General features: G+C 56.0%; 2 protein-coding genes across 2 annotated transcripts in view; both read left to right on the top strand.

Annotated features, from left to right (window-relative positions):
• Positions 1-22,721, top strand: part of LOC132241240 (probable inactive 1-aminocyclopropane-1-carboxylate synthase-like protein 2) — a 110,702-nt gene that overhangs the window by 21,526 nt on the left and 66,455 nt on the right. The gene's annotated exons all lie outside the window — the stretch shown is intronic.
• On the top strand, positions 497-13,529 carry C9H11orf96 (chromosome 9 C11orf96 homolog). Its single transcript, XM_059710622.1, has 2 exons — positions 497-576; positions 11,884-13,529. Exons 1-2 carry the CDS (start codon positions 497-499, stop codon positions 12,911-12,913), a joined length of 1,110 nt encoding a protein of 369 aa, XP_059566605.1. The 3' UTR covers positions 12,914-13,529.

Here is a 22,721-nt window from a genome sequence, read left to right as displayed (position 1 = left end):
CACCCAGAGTGAAGGGAAGGAAGGCCGCTGGCCTGGAGGTGAAAGTCCAGAGGGAAGTCTGAATGTGTGGCTTCCTTCCCAGGGCCCTCACTCCCCAGTCTTCCCTGTGTTGGGAGGGGTGGGCAGAGAGGAGAGCTAGTGAATTCTTGGGCACACCTTGCCCTTTGTCTCCCCAAAGTCCTGTCAGGGTGTAGGTTAGGGGCTACCTTCCCCATTGGACAGATGAGAAAACTGAGGCCCAGAGCAGGTAAGGCTCCTCTGAGGGCCACCCAGGGCATGAGGCAGAACCACCACGAAGACCATCCTCGGGTGCCTAGCCAGTGTTCTTGCCCCCCCTAAGGCTCTGTGGCCTCTGAGACCCCGAGCTAAAGCAGAACCTGGTGGCAAGAGGGAACACGGGCACAGACAGCCCCAGAAGGTCACGGTGCCCACCGGGGCGGCCCTCCAGGGAGCGGTATTGACGGTCTTCCTGCCGCACCAGCGGGCAGCTCGATATATGGCAAAGGTCCCTGCTGCAGCTGGAGGCAGCATCCTCCTGCCGAAAATAGTGCAAGCCGAGTTCTGTGCCAACTTCAGGCAAGCCCGGCCCAGGGCCGGGGAGGGGCCTCTTGCAGTCACAGTGGTGCCTGCAGGGCTGAAATTAGGGAGCAGCTACGATCCCCCCAGCCCTGCCCCAGCCTCCATGTCTATCAGAATTACTGCTGGGGCCCTGGGGGAGCAGCCTCACCTGGAGTCAGGCAGACCTGGCTTAGTCCCACTCTGCCCTTCCTCACTGAGCCACCGGGGACCAGTCAGGCAGCCCCCAAGCCTCAGTTTCCTCAGCTGTGAAATGGACACAGAAGCAGCCACCTCCGCGGGGTCTTGTGAGGGTTGAGAGCATGAATGTAACGTGCCTGATGGTAGTGTGCTTCGTCATGTAATTGTTGTAAGTAGAACATTGCACATGCCCTGCCACCCCCAGCCCTAATGTCATGTCAGGTGGGTGATCCCTCTGTGGCTGACCGATGGCTCTGTGACCCTGCCCTTCCCCTTGGTAGGCTCCCTCGGTGCCCATACCTCGATTGCATTTAGCAGGGGTACCCCCGGAGGCTTTGGGCAAAATGAAAATGGTTCACCAGTGAGGCTGATCATGTTAAGATTCAGCTGCACTTAAGCGTCTCCTGGGAAGCTTTTAAAAACGGCCGAAGAGAGCTCCCAGGTGCCAAAGTGGCCTCGCGTCGAGGCTCAGCGCACTCTTGGCAGCCCCACCACATGCTCCCCAGATAACTGGTCTCCTAATGCACCCGCCCTGGCCCGATGCCATCCCCTCCCCCTCAGGTCAGTTCTTGACGTCTCCCAGCAGTGGGTCACCAACCAGGCGGAGACGCATCCCCGCCAGTCATTGTTTTCTTGTCCTTGCAGGCCATTTCTAAGTTCTGTACAGAACGCCTTGGCCTGGAAGATTAAGCAAGATTCTGTCCGAGCCCAGGGCTTTTGTGTCCTGCGATGGCGTGCTAGATGCAGTGGGGATATTTGAAAGGAAGACACGACCCCTGCTTTCACAGACAGAAGTGAACCAGCGTGGCTTCTATTTTCTTTTTCAAAATTAGTTTTTATTCCTAGCTACAAAAGGAGTTATGTGTCCTAGGCAAGAAGTCAGGAAGATAGAAAGGAAACGGAAAGTCATCTGTAACTTACAGCCCTGGGATGATGAGTTTTTACCTTTTGCAGTGTCTTTTTTTCTAAACGTTTGTATAACTGGGAGGAAAGTAACTTCATACTGCACTCACCTCTTGTAGCCTTTCTCCGCTTCCTTTGTACCTTGGTGCGTGGCATCGATTATTGTGCCATAACAGGCCTTTGAGAGGCTGCATAGCGTTGTCTGCGCTTATGTAACCCGCCCCCCTTGTGTTGGATCTCTGGACCAGTGTTGATGTTGGTGTTGTTTTGTTATCAGTAACTAACTGTTCTGTTGATTTCGGAAGTCATGGGAGTGGACGTGGGAGGCAGGGTGGTGTTATAGCTATGAGTCCAGGATTTGGCCTCATTCCGATCTCAATTTAAATAGTAAAAGGAAGAGGTAACATTTTTATAGAGTCTGAATACAGTGCCAGGCAGTGTTAAATGCCTTATATATATTAATTCACGGTTTATTAATCCTCACAACGGCCATGGGCTGGGTTCTATTTTTATCCCATTTTACAACTGAGGGAGAGGGAGCACAGCCCCCAACTCCTGCAGCTGCCGGCACCGGGGCCTTCGTGCACTCTACGGCTGTGTCTTCAAGCACATTTCTAAAAAGGGGGTGCTGGCCCAGACTCCAAAGGCTGTGTATGTTATTTAAGGCCTTGAATACGTAATGTAAATGGCTTTCCAAAAAGTTTGTGCCAACTGATTCTTCTACCAAAAGTGTTCGAGCATATCTGCAAAGCTCATGCTGTGGCGGGAGCACCAATGGTGGGCCAGGCTCTGTGCTCTGTATCTTATGACGCTTTTCCCCTTGAAGGAGAAGCCGTCCGGTGCCCTGCACAAAGCAAGCACATCTTAGCCAGCAGCTGCATTGTTGTTATATTTTGTGTCATTTGTTGAGAAAACAAGACACACATCTGATGTACCTCAATAAAGGGAATGTAAAATGAGGGGTCCCAACAATGAATGCTACAGGAGTTGGAGGAACAGGAGATGTAACTTAGGGTGGTGGTCAGGGAAGGCTGCATGGTGGAGGAGGCACTTGGGGACTGGGGAGGAGACCTTGCAAAGTGACACCTGAAGACTCCTAAGCGTTGAGGGCCCTGGGTGGCTTGTTTCCAGGGCTTGTGTAGGGGGTGCTGAGCTGGGGGAAAGATAGTGAAAGAGGAAGTCAGGTGCCGATCAGGCCTGGGAGGCATCTCACGCAGAGGGCTCTGGTGGTGGGAAGCCACTGAGAGCTGAGAGGGCAACTTTTAGAAAAATGTATTTATTAGGTGGGAGTAAGGGGATGGGGTGGAGGTGAGAAGACCTGTAGGAGACCATGATAGGAGACCAAGCAGAGATACCTGAGGCCTGGGAGTGGTGAAGAGAAAAGATGTTGGGTTTCCTGGCACAAGTAACACCCCTCCTTCCCACAAGTGCTGAAGCAAAAGAAAAACAAATGCAGGACTTAGCTATGAGGTCAAAAACATCAGTGTTATTACTGACAAAGCTGGACGGGAGACCTTGGCTCACATCCATGACCACAGTCTGACTTCCTGACATTCCTGCACCTCGCTGAGGCTGTGGGGCATCGTTCAAGGAAGCAGCACAGCAGGCCCCGCCCTGCCAGCAGCCAGGAGGTCCCTGCCACCGCCCCCCAAGCCTGCGTGCAAGTGGGGAGCAGAGGAGGCGGGCCTCCAGGCTTGCTTCCAGCAGGTGGACACTGGCCCTTCCCAGGTGGGGGACTCAGGAGCCGAGCTGCATGCACACTCTCTGCGGGGAGGCAGGACTGACAGTGGGCAGGAGAGGGATCCCCTGTCCCGCAACCCAGTTCCTTCTCCCAAGCTCCCTTATCGCAGAAGTCAGCCCTCCTCTCCTGGGAGAGAGAGTAGGGAGGGTTGGGAGAAGGGTAGATGTTGTTTTTCCTATATTTGTCCCTCCTGGGGTTGGAGCGGTCTCTTCCTAACTGCAACTTAGAGTAGGAGATGCTTGTCCCCTCCCCACATGGCGTCCGCCCCTGGGCCACGCTGCTTTGGAGCAGAGGCTGCCAGGAATGGCAGGCAGGTGTCGACTGCCCAGGTGTCGATCGCCCAGCTGTCGGTTTTGGTGCCATATAGACCTGGTTCTAGATCCAGCCCCTCCACTTACCACTGTGTGACCTTAGGCCAATTTCTTAGCCTGAGTTTCTCTTTAAAACAGAGTTTAAGAATTGAGTGTGACTGTGCCTATCTCCTTAGTATTGGCAGCTGTTCTTATCCAATAGTGTGTAGATGTGAAGGAAAGGCCCCCGACCTGGGGGCAGGGCAGGGCTCGCAGGGGCTTTGGCCAAATCTTGCAATGGAGACGGAGTGACTTGTGCGTGGACGGGTCTAGGACAGGCCTAGGACAGGCCTTGGGGGAGAGAGGGCCCAGTATGGCCAAGAGAGAGGGGGAGGCGGCTGCACAGTGGCCACTGTGGAGGCAGGTGGGAGGGGTGTGGAGGGACCTGATGGTGGACTGTTCCCCCAGAGGGGGTGGGAGGGGGAAAGGAGGCAGAGAAGGGACAGCTGAGGAAGGAGGCCTGGGTCTGTTCTGTCGCGGCACCCCCATCACCCCGCCCCATGAAGCACTGGGTCCTTCCCACTCTGGCCTGGGAACAGCAGATACGATGCAAGGCTGATGGCGGCTAAGGTTAGAAGACGGTGAGACGTGGGGCCCCTGGAAGGCAGCCTGGGGCGAGGCGCACGCAGTGTCCCAGCATCGGGGGACTGCCTGGTCCGCATCCACTGCCTGTGGCCCCTGATCAAAGCCTTTTCCTGACCTTGGCCCCAGTTTTTCCACCTGCAAAATACAGGGTCGAGCCAATTTAATGGCTTTTGTAGCTTTATTGACCACAGCCCAAGATTTAAAAAAATTTTTTTACAGAGACACATTAAACTATAACTAAAGCTTTGTGAAACAATATTTACTCTGATATTTTGTTTTGTTGCACATTATTTTAAAATGCCAGTCATGGCGTCGTAACCCAGCGATCTTTAACTTTTTTCATTTCATGGCACACATAGACTAATTACCTATATTCTGTGGCACACCAAGAAATAACATATTTTGCCAATCTGACCAAAAAAGGGGTATAATTTTGATTCATTCACACCGGACGGCTACTGTGTTGGCTGTTGTCATTTTTTATTTGACAATCTGAGGGGAAAGAGGTCAGTGCCCTGGCCTAAGTAGTCAGGTGTTACATGTTTTAAAAATTCTGGGGGCACATGGGTTGAGCATCTCTGTCCTAACCCACTGAGTCCCACTTCTTGGTGTGAAAACACTGGCCCAGCTCGCCTGCGCGTTCCTCCCTGCTCCGACAGCCGGCGGTCCTCCGGACCCCATCGGCCAGCAGAGCCTTTGTGCGTTAGTTCTTGTATCCGCAGACGGTGGTTTCCAATCTCAGATGCTGAGACTTGACTGGAGGCGTGGTCCCCAGGCCCGTGGCCGAGTTGCTGGCGTGTGTGCTCTGATGCCCCCCAGCCCCAGTTCAGTTCAAGGTGTGAGGCCCTGGTGCTGCCCCTGTCTGGGTCTCAAGTGCTGGGGCCTGGGAGTGGGGAGCGGCCCCCACACCCCCTCCTGCCACCACCCTGGGAGAAGGACTGGGTTTGGATGTCATCCACGCTCCCCTCCCCGCCGCACGCTGACTGCTGCGTGGGCCGGAGGACAGCAGTCTTCTCCCTGCAAAAGTTGTTGGGAAGTGGGACCTGGCTCCCAGTTAGAATTCCAGACTCTTCGCCGTGTCCATCCTCCCACTGAACCTGCCTGGGCAGCTCCAGGATCACCATTGTGGGAGCAGCTGATGGGTGAGAAGAGCTTTGGCAACTGGTGGGCTTGGGATCAACTCCCAGCTGCATCTCTGCCTGGCTGGGTGGCCTTGGGAAAGTTCCCTGACATCTCTGAGCCCATTCCTCTGCTAATGCTTGAGGATAATAACACCTGTCTCAGAGGATAAACTTACGGGTGCGAAGATAGGTTCACAGTGCTGTGTGCTGGTGACTGGCGTGACAAAGATGCTCAGGATAAACTCATTCTCCTTGAGTCCCCTCCTGTTGTCCCTGTGAGGGGACGGCTGGAGAAAGATGGAGGAGATGCCTCCCTGGCCAGTGACAGGCACAGCAACATGAGAGAGAGGCTGCCTGAGGTTGGGGGCCTGAGAGTAAGCCCCCACCCCACCATGTCCAAAACGTGCAGAGACTGGGGCACAGCAGGCACCGCCGGTCTGCTGGGCAGCCTGAGACAGTGTCCAAGAAGGAAGACAGACAGGTCTTGGGGAGCGCAGACTCTCTGGACCCCCAAAATGAGCCAGTAGCTATTTACAAGGCTGACAATGTGTCCTGTCTTGAGGCAGGGCTCAGAGAATGGCATCTTTTAACCCCGATTCCTTGGAACCCATTTAAAATTCACCCTCCTACAGGGCTTTACCTCACAGTGTTCTTATAAATCATCTGGTTTGAGCCTTATAAACACCACCTGGGAGGAGGATGGGGCAGACACAAAGCTTCCACAGTCACAGCTAGTGAGAACTTTCACTGGAACCAGGGGGCTCCAGCAGGCAGTCTTGGGGCGCTGCTTGCTCATGTTCATGCTGTTACTCATTACCAAGACTGCAGGGAAGTCATCTTTGCGGCTGTCTTCAGAGCCCTGTACAGCACTTTCTTTGTGGTTCTCCCTCCCCCACCCCCCATGATGGTAAATAATTGAAAGGTAGATCTGAGCAGAGCTGGAGACAGGCTGAGGGCCCCTCTCTCACCAGGGGCTGCTGCTCCTGGCAGCCGCTTCCCGGCACTTGGAAAGCAGTTTCCCCGAGGGCTCCTATGCACAGCTCTCAGCAGCTCAGGAAACTGGGCTCCGACAGCCAGCGTGACTGGCCCAGGGCCTCACAGCTCCAGGAGCACAGGCCAAGAGGCCGCTGGCAGGCTGCCTTCTGCAGCTGGAACTCGGTGAGCCTCTGGCCTGGCCTCTGTGTTCCTGGCCAGCCCCGCTGCCCTATGCTCTATTTTGCCAATAACCAGAAGATTCTCCTTCCGAGGCAGAGGCAGACACTGTATAATGGGGCATGAACAAGATATTTCCTGGGCTTGTTTATGGAACGCATGGGGCTGTGGTTCAGTAGAGGCAGTGAAACGTCTTAGGACCCGAGGCTGCGAGTTCGGGCTTTATGTGTACTAGCTGGGGCATGTCTCTGGCCTCAGTTTCCCTGTCCATGTGAGGGGGTAGTGCCAGATGGGCCATTCCACAGAACCTGTCCTCCCCGAGGGCGGTGAGGCTGGGGGAGAGTCCAGGACGGGGTTTCATCTTGACTCTCCCCTGCCTTGCTGTGTGACCTTGATCTAGTTCCCGCCTCTCTCCGGGCCTTTCTGTCCTCATCTCAAAAGACAGCAGATAGTCCTGCTTTGCTGAAGTCACAGAGAGGGAAACCGCTCTGCAAAGCTCTAGGGCCACAGACTGTGCAGGGTTTTAGCCTTATCCTTAGTGATTCTCAGACCGGTCGTCCCAGGAGAGAGACCCTCCGGCCTGCGAGAAAGCATGCCGGAAGGACCGAGCACAGACCCAGGCTGGGGTAGCTGTGCCAGGAAGCAGCCATGGCGGGAAATGTGCTCCCATTATTCCCAGCAGCACAGCCAGGCCCACAGCCTGGGGTGATTCTTAGGAGGCTGCCCTGGGCTCTGGCTCCCTCTGAGTCCCTACGAACCTCCCTGCCCCCACTCCAGTCTGGTGTTCCTGGGGCTCATCCTGGGAGTGGGGGGTGCCGAGGAGCCTCCCCTGCGGGGCCAGCCCTGCCGTGGCAGCTATGGCAGCTTGCCCTAGCAGCTGGTATTCCATTACAGGGCCTACAGTGAGGCCCAGATTAGACCATGAGCTCATTGCAGCATGAATGGGCCCCCCCCCCCCTGGGGTGGGGGGCCAGGAAGGCTGAAGGTCTAACTTGGAAATGTCACTGGGGGTTCTCCCTGATCCTCTCCCTTCCGCTGTCTCTTCCTGCCAGAGTCTCTGGGACTCTCTTCCTCTGTCTACCTCCCATGCACACACTGACACCCCTCTTGGAGCTCGCTGGAGATCGTCATGGCAACCCTCCAGCAAAATTATCAAAACACTTTTGTTCGCAATCATACCAGACGAAGTGGTAATTCTGAGTGAGACAGAAGCAGTTGGTAGGACGCTGAAATCACTGGCTTTGTGCGGAAAGCCCGCCGAGGGGTGGGCTGGGCTCCCGCGGGGGTGAGGGTGGAGCCAGCAGGCAGGATGCCCGGAGAGGCCTTGTTGCTTGCCTGCCGTGGACCTTGTTTGCCAATGACCGTTCCCCGCCCCTGATGCCGCACTCACATTCTCATTTCACCCCACACACCTGAATGCACACATGTGCATACTGACCGGAACAGCAAGGTCTAGAGCAGGGGTGGGCAAACTTTTTGACTCGAGGGCCACAATGAGTTCTTAAACTGGACCGGAGGGCCGGAACAAAAGCATGGATGGAGTGTTTGTGTGAACTAATATAAATTCAAAGTAAACATCATTACATAAAAGGGTACGGTCTTTTTTTTTTTTTTTTTTTTTTTTAGTTTTATTCATTTCAAACGGCCGGATCCGGCCTGCGGGCCGTAGTTTGCCCACGGCTGGTCTAGAGTAACCACCACCTCACTCAGCACTCAGAGGCCTGGCAGCCCTCTGGAGAGGCTTTTGGGAGAGTGTGAGGGGACAGACAGCTGACCAAGGTGTCTAGCTGGCAGTCGGTCAGTGCCAGGGTGGCAGAGCAGCCACAGGAAGGGGCCTACCCCGCTTCCCCCTCCTCCACCCCACCACCCCCAGAAAAGCAAGGGAGCACTGCCCGGCGGGCTCTTCCCACCTGGCTCTGTGGCTCACCGCCCATCTGCATCCCAGACAGACTGGGCATCCCTGCTCTGCCTGCCTGGCCTGGGCACTGCAGGCTCCCTTGGAAACAAAGCCCTGCTAATAGCTGAAGAACTGGAGTTGCTTTTTTTAAACCCTGGCTCTGCCCCAAAGCCAAAGTGTGGGTGGGGACGGTGGAGGAGGTGGAGGCACAGGCCTCCTTGGCCAGCTGCCATCTTCCTGCCCCATCTGCTCCCCCAGCAGCCCCTCCACAGAGGCGAGCCTCCCCCGCAGCCTCAACGGAGCTGCTTGCCACTCTCTGGCCCAAGCCTGAAACTTCCTGTGAATGGGTCCCCCCATCCCTGCATCCTTCTGAGGATTCTAGAATGTCAGAGCTGGAGGGGCCCCCAGGAAATCAGAGCATAGTCTCCATACTTCACAGATGAAGAAACTGGCTCAGAGATGGGAAGCATCTGGTCCGAGGCCACAGCATATGCGGGTGAGGGAACCTGGGGGTCTGACCTCTATCTAGTCCGTGCTGTTTCCGTCACTTCAGAGGGATGACGAGACGGGTGCGGGCACAGAGCCTGGGTGTTGGACTGGGGTCAGGCAGACAGCTGTGTCAGCACTGGCACTGAGGGGGGCTTGGTGGGCTACAAAGCACCCAGAGTCCTCATTTCTAAAATAGAGCTGATGCTACCCCTCAAAGGATGCCATGAGGATGATTAGGTGAGGCATGTGCCAAGCATCGTTGGCACAGTGCCGGGCACATAGGTGCTCAACAGATGACATTTCTGTGTCTCTCCTTGGTCGTCCCAGGGACACGGGCCTGGTGAGAAGAGGGACTGTCCTGCATCCCCTTTAATAGCCATCCCCTGCCCCAAGGTGGCCAAGAAAGGCCACGTAGCCTGTCCTGGAAAACCCAACACTGACCCTGCGAATCAGCAAGGCCAGAGGTCAACAGAACCCGATACCTGGTTAGGCTGTGGGCCTAGATCTGCCATCCTCCTCACACATGTGAGGGGCGGTCTGTTGAAAGAGGCTGATATCCCCTGAAGCTGCCTAGGACCACCTCTGGGCACTGGTTCCCCGGGCACCAGAGCCAGATGCCCTCAGGAGCACTTTCCCCGGACATCTTCTCAGCCACGTTGGGGGCTGGGCAGGATGGGGTGTGAGACAATGAAAACAAAAGGAAGGTGTGTCTCATGCCTAAAACATGCTGGGCACTACACCAGGAGCTTCCCCTACAGCGATCACTGGCTCCCGGGGCATTACTTGTGCTCTGAGGTGCAGCCCCTGAGTCTCAGGGAGTACGACCTGCCCAGAGTAACAGAATGAGCCTGTGGCAGATCAGGGTTAGAATCTGGTCTGTGTTCTAACCCGATAGCAGCCCTTCCAGAGGGCACAGAACAGTGTGAGAAGGCCACTAAATATGGGGCTGGTCCATGAGGCATCCTGAGGGGGAGAAGCCACGGATGGGAAGGGGCAGCAGTGGGACCAAGAATCTGGACAGGGAAGCCGACAGGAGTGGCTGAGGGCAGTGGTCGCCAACCTTTCAGACCTCACAGACCACCAAGGGTCTGCTGCTCCAAAGGTTTCTTTAAACCAGCGGTCACCAACCTTTTGGACCTCATGGGCCACCGCTGGCCTAGGGACCCCAGTCCCCAGCCTGGGAGTTTGGGGTCCAGAGGAGCTGCATGGGTTGGAAAGAAAGCTGTGGTGGAGCCAGCCGCTGTGGGAGCAGGCTCGGGGGGCAGGATGGAGGTGGTACACTCCACAGGACCCCTGACTCCTGCTTGCAAAGGCAGTGGCTGTTACTGTGATCCAGTGGGGAAGGCAGACAACACCGATGGGAACAAGCAGATGAGAAGGCCTTTTAGATCGTAGTTAAGCATGATAGGAGGGAAAGGGGGGTAGAGTGAGGGAGGGATGATCTTCTCAGCACACTCCCTGCTTCTCCCCCCCTCCCCTGCCCCCTGTCCCTTTCCAGTCTGCTCTCCACATGGCAGCCACAGTGAACTCTTAAAAACATACACTGGAGTGTGCAGCTCCCCTGCTCAAAACCTCAGTGCCTCACCACTGCCCCTAGAATAAAACGCTCTCAACCCTTCGCAGCTCTCCTGAAGTTCCTGAAGAAGCCAAGCTCAATCCTTCCGTAGGGCCTTTGCACTAGGGTTGGGCCCCTCTGCCCCACTGCTTCCCCCCAAAGTGGGCACACGCTGGGTTCTTCTTTGCCCTCCACAGGGCACACGGACTCAGTGCAGTGGATACGAAGCAGCTTGGGAGCCAAGGGGCCTGGGTTGGAACCTCAGCTCTGCTGGTTACCAGCTATGTGGCCTGGGGCAAGTGGCTTAGCCTCTCTGTGCCTCGGTTTTCCTATCTGTAAATGGCGACACTACAAGGACTTGTTACCAGGGTTGCTGTGAGGATAAATACAGGAGTTAACATGTCAGATGAGTTCATGCATCAGAAGTGCTCCAGAGCATGGCACACATCAAGTACTTGGTAGTGTTATTATTGTCCTGCAGGCCTTCAGGTGTCACCTGAACTGTCACCCACTCTGAGAAGCCTTTCCTGGCCATCCCTCCGCCAGGCACTGCCCATGCACGTGGCTGGATCTGCACCCCCGCCACCCCACCCGCAGTGCATGTTCTTGTTTCCTGTTTACTGTCTGTATCTCCCTGCCCCCAATGTAACTTCCAGAGGGCAGGACATGCCTGAGCGGGTACTCAGTAGGTTCTCAGTACATCTTCCTTGAATGGCTATGGAAGGAATAGAGGCCAAATCCCATTGATTCCCTGGGTTTACAGTTTCCTTTCTGGGAGCCGGTAGGGGGCACTGCTCTGGCCCGCAGGCCCTCAGCTCCGCTGGTTTGCGCTGGGAGTTGGGACACCTGACATGGGACCCCCGGGCACTGGTGGGCATCACCCTCAGCTGGCTACTACAGAGCGCGGACTCTGGAGTTGCACCTCATATGTAAAATTGGGAGAATACCGATGACATCACTGTTACGAAGATTGAATACGTAACACAGAGCTCACTGGCTGGCTTGGAGTACAACTCTCCAGATGGTAGTTGTTGTGTTGTTGTTGTTAGTGGCATATCCAAGTGTCATTCTTCTACGCATGAAGGGGGGGGGTGTGCCTGAGGGACTTGAAGAGGGTGGGGTAGTGAGGAGATAAACATGGAGAAGACATAGGGAACAGGAGAACCAGAATGGAATAATAGGTTGTGACTGTATTCATGCGTGCCTCTGTGTGTGTGTGTTGGGGGGGGGGGGGGTGGGTTAGGGAGAAGAACAAGGATCCAGAGAAGAAACAACTCTCCCTCCGAACTCAGTTCTGGGGAGCCGTGCCCTGGCTCTGCCCACTGTAAGGACAGGAGCAGCCACCACCACGCGCAGAACCCGAGGCAGAACAACCGGCGCGCCGAGTGTGTGCCTCTGAGATTAGGCGCCGGGAAGGGGGACCTGCGTCCCGCGGCCGCCACGGTTCCTACAGACTTGGGGGTACCATCCCAGGACCCCTGCTCCCTGCCGCCCTGGGCCAGCCGCGTGCCCCGCGGCTCGGGAGGCTCCCCGCATCCCCGCGGGCGGGGCCTGCCTTCCGGAGCGGGTCGGTGGGGGCGGGGGGCTCCGGGAAAGGGGCCGTTACTTTCCCAGAGCGGCGGGCGACGTCAGGCGGGAGGGCGCGGGGCGCACGCTTTAAATGGCATTCGCTGTCATCCGAGCCCGGCCCGTGTGGGTAGGAGCAGCTATATAAGCGGCGGCGGACGCCGCGGGGCAGACGCGCGGAAGCGGCCAGCGCCTCGGATCGCAGCGGAGCGGCGCCCCCCGCGCCGTGTATCCCCGACGGGCCCTCGCCCGCCCTCCCGAGGAGCGCCGAGCCGGGCCCGCGAGGGCCGCCGCCACCCCACAGCAGATTTGGATCCCCCGCCCGGCGAGCCCCAGGCTGCTGCCTCCCGGGGGGCCCCGGCGCAGCGGCCGCCCCCCGACAGCCCCGCCGCCCCGCCGCCCGGCCCCGAAGACGCCGGCAGCGCCATGGCGGCCGCCAAGCCCAGCGAGCTGATGGGCATCTGCTCCAGCTACCAGGCGGTGATGCCTCACTTCGTGTGCCTGGCCGACGCGTTCCCGCAGCCCGTGCGGCCCGCCAAGCTGACCAAGGGCAAGGGCCGGCTGCGGCGGCCGCGCCAGTCCCGCTTCAAGACGCAGCCGGTGACCTTCGACGAGATCCAGGAGGTGGAGGAGGAGGGGGTGTCGCCCATGGAGGAGGAGAAGGCCAAGAAGTCCTTCCTGCAGAGCCTGGAGTGCCTGCGCCGCAGCACGCAGAGCCTGTCGCTGCAGCGGGAGCAGCTCAGCAGCTGCAAACTGAGGAACAGCCTGGACTCCAGCGACTCCGACTCGGCCCTGTGAGGGCGCCGCCGGCAGCGGGCACGCACGCCTCCGGGGCCCGCCGGGGACTAGCGTGCGAACCCCGGTAGGGCCCGCGCCCCGGGGACCCCCGAGGACCCGGGACGACCGCCCCTCGCGCTCGCTGGGACTCCCGCCAAACAGAACTGGTCGGTGCGCCTTGTGCTGCGCTGGTCCTGGGTCCGAGCGCGCCGGGGGCGCCAGGAAGGGAGCCGCTTCTCTGCCCTTGTACATGTTTATTTTTAAACTCTGCCCACTACGAACTCCGCTGTGAGTGTGCGCGGGGAGCGCACCCGCGCGGGGTCGCCAGGGCTCCCTGGAGAGCCGCTCCACGCCCTTGCCCTATGGGTTGCAACTCCGATCTTGCACACCGCTCCACCGCCGCGCCCCTCAGCGCCCCCAGTGCACACTCACGCCAACATACGCTCGCTGAACACTTTTATAATCGTTAGGCGCGGCCGATGGGACTTGGTGCAGCGCAGCCGCTGCTGTGGCCGGAGGATGGGTATTTATTTTTGCATTGCGATGGCTGGAGGCGTTTATTTAACGGTCTTTTTACCTGGATATGTCTATGAGGCTCCCGAACGGAGACAAATAAAGTCAATATATTTGCACAGTGCATTTCTCCAGGTTCTTGACCTCTTGAACCTTCAGGGCCCAGGCTCACCAGACTGGGAGGTTGGGGGCGGTGGGGGGGGGGGGGTTGGGTGTGGCTGGAATGGGAGGCCAGGATCCCCGAGCGGAGGCAACTCCACGGGCTTCGCTTATTGGGACGAGGTCGCGTCCCCTGCCCGGGTCCATTGCTCGCCTCCCAGGTGGATCCACACCTGCCTCCCTGGGCTGCTCCCCATCGCCGGCGTCCGGGATGGAGTTGAAGCCGCTGGTGAGGCGGCAGTCGGCGCTGTGAGGATGGAGGGAGCCCTTCTCCTGCGGCTGACTCCGGCGGGAGGCTGGCGTCAGGGTCGTCGCCCTCCACCCGCCCCGGAGGACCCACCCAGTCCGTGCCCTTCCTGGTGGCGGGTGGGGAGATGCCTGAGCCGGCAGTGGAAGACTCGGGCGGGACATTTGGGTGGGTAGTGGGACTCGAGGGGGGCTGGGAGTCCGTCCGAGTGGGCGAGAGTGGGTGCCCCCCCCCTGCCGCGCCCTGACGCAGAGGAGTGCCCGCGACCCTGCGCCGCGGGAGCAAACAGCGGTGTTTTCAGTTCTTCGCTTCCTCCGTGCAGCCCTTCACCTGGCCCTCTCCAGGGTTCCGCGAGGAGGGTGTGGCATGTCTTAGGTCGGAGCCTGAAGGGCGCTTGGGTACCACCGAGTCTCCCCACGCCCTTTTGTTTACAGATGAGAAAACAAACCTTCGCAAGCAGCGAAGGAAAGGTCACGTGGAGAGTAGCTAGGAGTCGCAGCCAGCTCCCCCGACTCCGCGTCCAGGGCTCCTAACATCACCGGAGCCTGTCTTTCCAGTGCTTCACAGCAGCGGCCCCGCACCCCTGTCTCCGCCCTAAGCCCTCGGGGTTGGCAGCGTAACAGGGCCACTTGGCAGCGGTGGTGATGGGGTAATAAGCGACATTCGGTCGAGGAGGGCAGGATCCCCACTTGGAGCCCCTACCATCCCACCCCTCCACGATTACTTCAGGGTTGACCCACCATTCCAGGCTGGGAGCTTGGGTGCTTTTCCGACTTCTTTCTCCAGGTTTCCCAGTTTCTGTGCTTGGGCGCCCTCTGGTGGTGGGGGCTGAACCGACTTTTACTCTTCACACCGCACCTCTTGTAGGCCCTGGCTCTGCAGAAAACCAGGCAGCAGAGGAAATGAAACAAAGATACAAAAATAGGAGCAGCTTTTTATGTACTGAATTGTTAAATAAGGCCAATTAGATCTTTTTAAAAATTATTTATTTTCATTGATTTCAGAGAGGAAGGGAGAGGGAGAGAGAGAGAGAAAAACATCAATGATGAGAGGGAATCATTGATTGGCTGCCTCCTGCACACCCCACACTGGGGATTGAGCCCACAACCTGGGCGTGTGCCCTTGACTGGAATTGAACCCAGGACCCTTCAGTCCACCGGCTGATGCTCTATCCACTGAGCCAAACCGGCTAGGGCGGCCAATTAGATCGAGAGAGAGAGAGAGAGAGAGAGAGAGAGAGAGAAAAGAAAGAAAGAAAAAGAGGACCCGCAGGGCCTGAATGTTCCCCTCACTGGCTCAGAGGGGACTGGGGTCTGTGGCGCTGTCCTAGCCCAGGGAACACACTGGCCATGGCAGTCCGCAGTGGCAGCCAGTTCCACTGTGGCCAGGGCTCCTGACGGAAGGCCCTTCCTTGCACACGCCTCAGCCTGGGCGGCAGCTGTGAGTGAGGCTTTGATCCTGATGTCCGGCAGCTGCCATGGCTAGGCTGGTTTGAGCACCTCGGGGAGGAGGAGGGTTGCTGAACTCTGAATCCCCTTACTCCCCTTCTCTTCCCTCAACTTGTCCCCCACCCTCTCTTATCTTATAGCCTCAGCAGTAGTTCCTCCTTTTACTCGTCAGGGGCTAGTGCCCCAAACCTTCCCAGTGGCTGTCACACCCTGTAGGCCAGAGATCCTGGCTTGGGCGTCTCCCCTGTGGGCACCACAATACCCCTCTTCCTGTTGGAAGGCCTCCTTCCCTAGCTGAAGGCCTGCGTGGGTCACCCTGGCCAGCATCCGGGGTTGTTGTGGGGACCACGTCCCATCACCAGCTCCTGCTCAGCTACTCAGTCAGTGCTTCTGCAGTGTTTGTCGGGTTAAGATGAGTAAGGAGGCAGTGAGGAGGATTGATGCTCATCTTGCCTGCTTCCTGATTTGTCTTTAAGTTATTCTACTGAATAAATGTTTTGCATTTAATCAAGCTAATTCCCCACTCTCTGGTATAAAAGTGAGTCCAATTTGTCCCAGTTTCTTTGTTTTGCCTACAACTGGCAATTAGTTCTCAGGGTTGGATATAGAAAGACGATTGGAAGAGGCAGTGACATGAACCGAGGGGCAAGGGAGGGGAGGTTGGGATGCCCCCGTGTTAGAGGCAGCAGGCTGGTCTGGGATGCTCTCTGCTGGGCATCTCTTCCCTGCACAGCAGAGAAAGGAGGGGGCGGGAGCGGCTCCTATGAGGTCCCTGTGGAACTGCTGGGGCTCGGCTCCTCCCGGTAGCTTGAAGGCATTCCAAGGCAGCACACAGCTCCACAGAGGCAGCTGAGCTGGGCCTGGAGGCCAAATGGTGGGAGAAGAGGAAAGAGAGGGAGAGACATGGGCTGAGAGAGCAAGAGAGCATGAGAACCAGAAAGATGGGGAGGACGAAGGCCCTCTGAGAGACGGGAAACTCGGAGATATATATGGAGAGAGGGGGAAACACAGAGAGAGTCAGGAGCCAGAAATTTTCAAAAGATGGACAGAAATGAGGGGGGTGGGGGGTGGGGAAAGGGGCCCAGGGAGAGTAGGAGGGAGGGAAGGAGAGAGAGAAGTGCTCTGGAGAACGGGCATCGGAGGAGAGAGGCTGCCTCTCGGAGCTGCTTCGCTTGCGGAGCTGGGGAGGGTGGGGGCCCGCCCAGCCGTCTGGATTACAGCCCTTGGGATTTGCAGGCTTGTCCAAGGAGACACCTCCTTCCTTCCTGCCCCGTCTGGGCCTCAGCCCACAGTCCCGGCCTGGGCGACCAGTTTTCCAACACGCTGGATCCCAGAGGAGGTAACAAGTGGCCATCCCAGCTCCAGCTGGCAGCCTCTACTAAATATTTCTCTTTGGCTCAGGGGAGTTATTTATCAGGGTGTTTCTTGGACCATTTTGAAGGCCAGCTTGGCCTCTGCAGCTCACTGTGTGCCATTTCTGGGCCCGCTTGGTGTGGGGTGAGAGGGATGGGCTGTGTGTGATTCCCGGGAATGGGTCAGCCGTGGACTTGGGCATCCTCCCTTAGGGAGCACATTTACGGTGGACCCTAGGCCCACTGGGCTCTGGCAAAATAGGAGGAGATAAAGGCTGCTGTTGAGTGAGCACCTCATAGGGGTACTCCACTTCCGTCCTGATAACCTGTCCCAGGCGTTGTACAGATGACAAAACTACATTGGGGTTAGGTTTCTTGCCCAATGCCATATAGCTAGTCAGTGGTGAGCTGGGTTGCAACCCAGTATTTTTTTTTTTTAATTTCAAAGCCTGTGTTCTTTCAAGGATACGAACCCCAACTTCTGTCTGTCACACCCTGTGGTAGCCATGAGAATGGGCCTTGCAGACCTTCTGTTACAGGAAAATCTTCCAGAGCAGCTCTGGCTTTGAAATCCATCCCATGCTCCCCACAGGCTGCTCCCCACCAATGCCTGTGTGCATGGCTTGGAAACTAAGGCAGAACTGTCCTGGGAGGCCTGAGATTCCTTTGTTGGTGGACTTGGGCTCAAGGCTTTCCCGACGGCTCTGCAGGAGCTTTCTTAGACTGCAGGGCTGTCCATAGACACCTCTCCCGCTCTCCTCTCAGGGTCTCTTGCCTCGTAGCCTGCTGGCTCCCTCTCTGCTTCATTCCACACAGGCATGTCTCCTACTGAAATCCTTGCACACTTAATCCTATCGTCAATCCACTGCTCAGAGAACCCTGCCTGGCACCCTCTTCCACCTCCCAGCAGGTGCCCGGAGCTGCGGGGGACACATGACTTGCCTTGCAGTTTGCATGTCAATAGACCATGCGGAACCCTATGTGGCGGAGAGGACGTCCTTCCCCAGACATCCTGCACTTGAATCTGGAAGTGTAACTAGGTGGAGTTTGGGATCCACTTCCTCGGAGGGGGCGGAGTGTGTTCTGTTGTGGGAAGATGACACTGACACCTGGCCGCCAGCCGGGCAGCCCACAGTGCAGACCGCAAATGCTCCCCTGGAGTCTGTTTTCCGCATCTTCCTGGGCACAGGGTCAGCCGATCTCTGTCTCTTCTGTGAGAGCATGGCCACGTGCTGAAGCTCTCTGCGAAGGGATGAGCAAGCAAGTGCGCCTGCCACACTGGGCCCGGGCCGGAAGACGTGGGCAGGTCATTCTTATTTTCCCCTAAAGACAGGCCAGGGGCCTACCTGCGGCTGCCATTGACCGAGCATGACTGCAGTGGCCAGGCGTCTGGTGACACTGAGCTGCCTGTGGTGGCTGTGGAATGTGGACTCCTGTCTTCCCGAACCTGCTGCATTCCTGCTGGGTCTCTTGGTAGCAGCCTAAGAGTCCTCCCTCGGCCATTCTGACCCAGAGCAGGTTTCCTCATGACAGGGCCATGTCCTGTTCCCCTCACCAGGGTGGGGACATGCGACTCCCACCCCGATGTGCTCCAGCTGTGGGGACGGGGAAGATGGCAGTGGTTCTGTAAGAGTGCTTAGTGGGAAGCGGGACGTGCCGGACTCCAGCCCCGCACTGCTCCTCCCTTGCATGTGGCCTTGAGCAAATCACTTCTCCTCTCTTTCCCTGATGGCTTTCTTACCTTTATGTTCTGAAGTTTGTAAAGGCCCCGGGCTATCATACAGCACCTTACAGCCGTAGGGTCCTGGCCCTGGTGGCTGGGCAGAGGCAGCGTTCATACAGACTCGGCACCCAGCTCCTTCATGCAGGATGGGGAGATGGAGGCCTTCATCCCACCCCCCTTTCCCAGCCCCAAGGAGAGTCCCAGCTACTCTGGGCTGGTGTGTCTGTGCTGAACAATTCCTTCCAAACCCAAAATAACCACATGAGTGCCACCCTGCTGCCGGCTCGAGACCTCAGCAATGTGTCATTGCCCTTGGCCCCGCTCCGTCTCTCTGACCCGCCAGGCTGGCCTTCAGGTAGCCTCCGACCTTCCCTCTGGTCTTCCCGGGAGGGTTCTGACAGAACTCCCCTTCCCACATTTTCCAGAATGTGCAAGACATTCCCGGAGAGGCCAGACCTTCTGAGCCTGCGACCCTCAGATCCATGCCTCATAAAACCCACCGTATTGGCTGTTATATCTGTTCTGAGGTCTTAAAATGAGCTGTTCTTTGGTCTGCTATACAACGCCACCCCATAAAAAGCTGCTGGGCACACGAAATCTGCTTTGCATCATCAATGAGTGGTCTGTGTGAGGGCTAGGACCTGCTGAGCCATGCCCTGTGCACTGTGGGGCATGCGGGCCCAGACACACACACACACACACACACACACACACACACACTCACACTCACACACACACCCAATAATCCTTACCCTGATGAATATAAAAATGGGCACGAGAATGGGGTCCTAGTGGGCTGATCCTAGTGGGCAGGCAGCAGGAACACTGATATTGTAGGCTGGGCATGTGGGGACTCTGGGCCAAGTAATAGGTGAAATTGTCTCCTTCGATAGCTTAAAAGGCAGATCTTTGCCTTCGAAGGCTGTAACTCAAGAGAAGTTGGGAAGAGCCAGGAGGTTAGTGAGTACCGGCTGCTCCTTGTTAGTTGTAGTGACATTCAAAGAAAAGACGTGAGCACCGCAAACATTAACCGGATTTCCAGCAGAGGTGAAAGGGAATAGCAAGGATCCGGAAATGTAGGGAACAGCCATCTGCTCCTGTCACCCAAACATAGGAGATCAGACGGTTGTGGCTGAGAGCCTTTCTCAGAGACTATCCAGCACACAAAACATTCATGCAAGGGAGCCAGCGCCAAGGCAAAGGTCAGACCTCGGGGTTGCTTCTCTCTTAGCCTGTTCTTTCAGTAGGTCTCAAAGTCGCCGTCACAGCACTGTTGGGGGACAGGCTTGGGAGCCAGAGCGAGGGAGGAAAGGCATGAAGCAGGCTTGAGAATCTGTGAGAAAACAGCAAAGCCTCATTACTTGTTCATGAGATGACACTAAGCAAATAGAGTTTGATCCCTAATGAATCTTCCAAGGAATTGTTTTTTCCAAAGAAACTATAAAAGCCCCAAAATAGCCTTCAAGGAAGACATATTTTCTGACATCCAGGTCAGATGAGGACAGTCGACAAGGGAGAATCTTCCAGAGGGCAAGACCAGTGCAGCCAGGACCTCCAGGGCCAGGGCAGGGGTCCTCAGTTCCTGCCCCGGGACTACTGCATGCTGGCCCCTGGCTCTCCTGTGAGTGGGCATGTTTCTCTGGTCTCACTTCCCTGTTTTATCATAGCCTACTGGTCCGGGGGGTGGAGCAAACTGTCCCTTAGCTTACCAGTCACGTGGCCTCAGGGCCCACACCTGAACCACATCTGAGCGAGGCCTGGGCGTCACTCAGAGATCAGGGTGCTGTAACTGGGTGGACTTGGGTGTGTCTCCCACGTAGTTAGCGGCCAGAGGGATGGGCTGTGTCAGAGACTGTTCGTGGTTCCCTAGGATCTGTTCTATCCATTCTCCTAGGCAGGAAGCCCGACCAGTCCCAGCCCACCCCAGGCCTTGGATTTAAGTTTATCCAGTGCCAAGTTTCCTCCCAGCAAATGTGAGTGCAAGTCATGTTTGCCTCTCCTGGACCCAGACCTGAGATTAGGAGTATGCCAGCTCCACACTTTCCCTTCCCTCCGACCAGGGGCAACCTGGAAATGATGGTAACTTGGCTTCTACCAAGCAGATGATGACATGGTCTCAGGGATTGATGAAGCTACAACTTGGGGCGGTGGGGGGGGAACTTGGGGCCCTGAACAACCAAGTAAGCAGAGCTATTGGCCCACCTGGCCTGTTACAGGAAAGAAAAATGCGGTTGTTTCTTCTTTCGGGGACTGTGGGGTGGGTCTCGTGCCGCAGCAGGGAACTTACCTTGCACACCCTCCTTGCTTTTCTGTCCCTGAGATCCCTCAGGAGAGAGGTTCCGTGTCCTGCTCATGCTCTTGTTTCCTGCGCTGCTGTAACTAGTCCTGCTGAAGGGAGCTGCTGGTTATCTGCTGCACAGCTGTGCATCTGAACTTCAGCTTGAGCTGTTCTAGCTTAACCAGGGAGTGTGAAGCCAGGCTTCAAAACCCACTGACAGCCCATTTGCGCTGTGGATTCTCAGGGAAAATGCTAGGATTTCCTTGTAGGTTTTAGTGGGGATGGTGAGTGGTGGGTTTCGCTCCTAGTTTTTCCCTAACCTGATGCAGGGGTGGGGGTGGGAGTGGGGGGATGGGACTAGAGATCCAGCTTTGTGCAGGTCTGGGTGTTCCATTAATCTCCCCCTTGGGATGGGCCCTGGGTTGACTCTTGCACTTCTCATCTCTGTCATCCCAGGAGTACCAAGGTCAAGGTCCCCATGATTTGGCAATGCCCTCAAGGTGAAAGGCTGCCTCCTGCCCTGCCCACTATTTCTCTTATTTTGGGACTTCTGAGTATTCCATATTTTCTTGCCAGATCATTGACTAATTTTTTAAAAAAAATTTTTTTAACCAGCTTTTAAAGTTGCTTTTAGCATAAAAGTCAATTAGCACATGCATTCCACTGTTCTGCTCCAAACAGAATCTCTGCCCTTGCCTCTCTAAACCTCTATTATCCTCATCTCTAAAACAGGAATAATAATAACAGAGGGTATCTCAAAACTCTGTGAGGATTAGTGAGGTAATATATGCAAGCCACTCAAAAGAGTGTTTGGCAGATAGCAGGCACCTAGCAAATGTTCGGTCTCCTTCCGGGCCCTCCTTCCCCTTTCCCTGCGGTGGGAGGGAGCCCAGGGGCAGTGAATCCCTGTCCCCGCAAGCTCTGCTGACCGGCAGACCCTGCCAGGACCCCACCTCCAGCCCACACCTCCGCTTCCTGGCGCCGGTCCTCAGGGACCAGCTCCTCCGCCTCACAGAGCTTTCACTGTTTCCTCCTTCGCTGGAAAGGGGCCAGAAATGATGTTTCTGGCTGTCAGCACCCTTTCCCAGCAGCCGGAAGCAGCTAGTCTGCAGAGAGACACAGCCACCTGGTGGGTCTGCAGATTCTACAGACAGATCCGCCCTCAGCTGTCTCAATGCCTCACTCCTCCCATCCCATCCCATCCCCCCAAAACAGGCTTGGAGGGAGGGTGTAAGTTTCTCTTGGTTTTTTGGATAGCTTTTAATTTTTAAATAATTTCAGGGGACAATGATACAAAAATAGCACAAAGAACTTCTGAATGTCCTTAACCCAGATTCCCCAAGTGTTTTCGTTTTGCATCATTTGCTTTATTATTTTATCTGTTGATTTATCTACCTGTCTACACACACACACACACACACACACACACACACACACACACATCATTATTATTATTGTCTGGACCATATGAGAGATCCTTGCAAATAAGGAGCTCCTTTGCTCCTCAGTATCCCTCACAATATTCTCCTAAAAACAGGGGTATTGCCTTTCATATCCATAGTGCACTTATCGAATTCAGGAAATTAATATGAATAGAATACTATGATGTAAACTAGAGACATTCATATTTTTTCAGTTGTTCCAATGATGACCTTTATATATCATGTTTTTTCTGGTCCAGGGTCATGTCCAGCATCCCATGTTGCACTTAGTCGTTAGGTTTCTGATCTGGAAGAGTCTCTCAGGCTGCTTTTGTCTCTTATGATCTTAACATCTTTGAAGAGTACTCATTAGTTATTTTGTAGAATGTCCTTACTTTGGAGTCTGTCTGCTGTTCCTCTGTGACTAAATTCAGGCTCTGCACATGTGGCAGGAATGCCACGGAAGCACTGTTGTGTCCTCAGTGCCTCAGGAGGCACGTGATTCAGTTTGTCCCATCCCTGAGATGGTGACTTTAGACCATGATGGAGAACCTATGACACGCGTGTCAGAGGTGACACGCGAACTCATTTTTTTGGCTAATTTTTCTTTGTTAAATGGCATTTAAATATATAAAATAAATGTCAAAAATATAAGTCTTTGTTTTACTATGGTTGCAAATATCAAAAA

This window comes from Myotis daubentonii, chromosome 9 (genome assembly GCF_963259705.1).
Source record: "Myotis daubentonii chromosome 9, mMyoDau2.1, whole genome shotgun sequence".
Lineage (NCBI taxonomy): Eukaryota > Metazoa > Chordata > Mammalia > Chiroptera > Vespertilionidae > Myotis > Myotis daubentonii.
Note: the sequence above shows the minus strand (reverse complement) of the source record. Positions and strands in the feature narration are given on the sequence as shown.

Coding starts and splice junctions, on each gene's coding strand:
- C9H11orf96 (XM_059710622.1), top strand. CDS start 497: ATGGCAAAGGTCCCTGCTGCAGCTGGAGGCAGCATCCTCCTGCCGAAA. Junction 577..11,883: donor GAGTTCTGTGCCAACTTCAG/GCAAGCCCGGCC, acceptor CTGTAAGGACAG/GAGCAGCCACCACCACGCGC.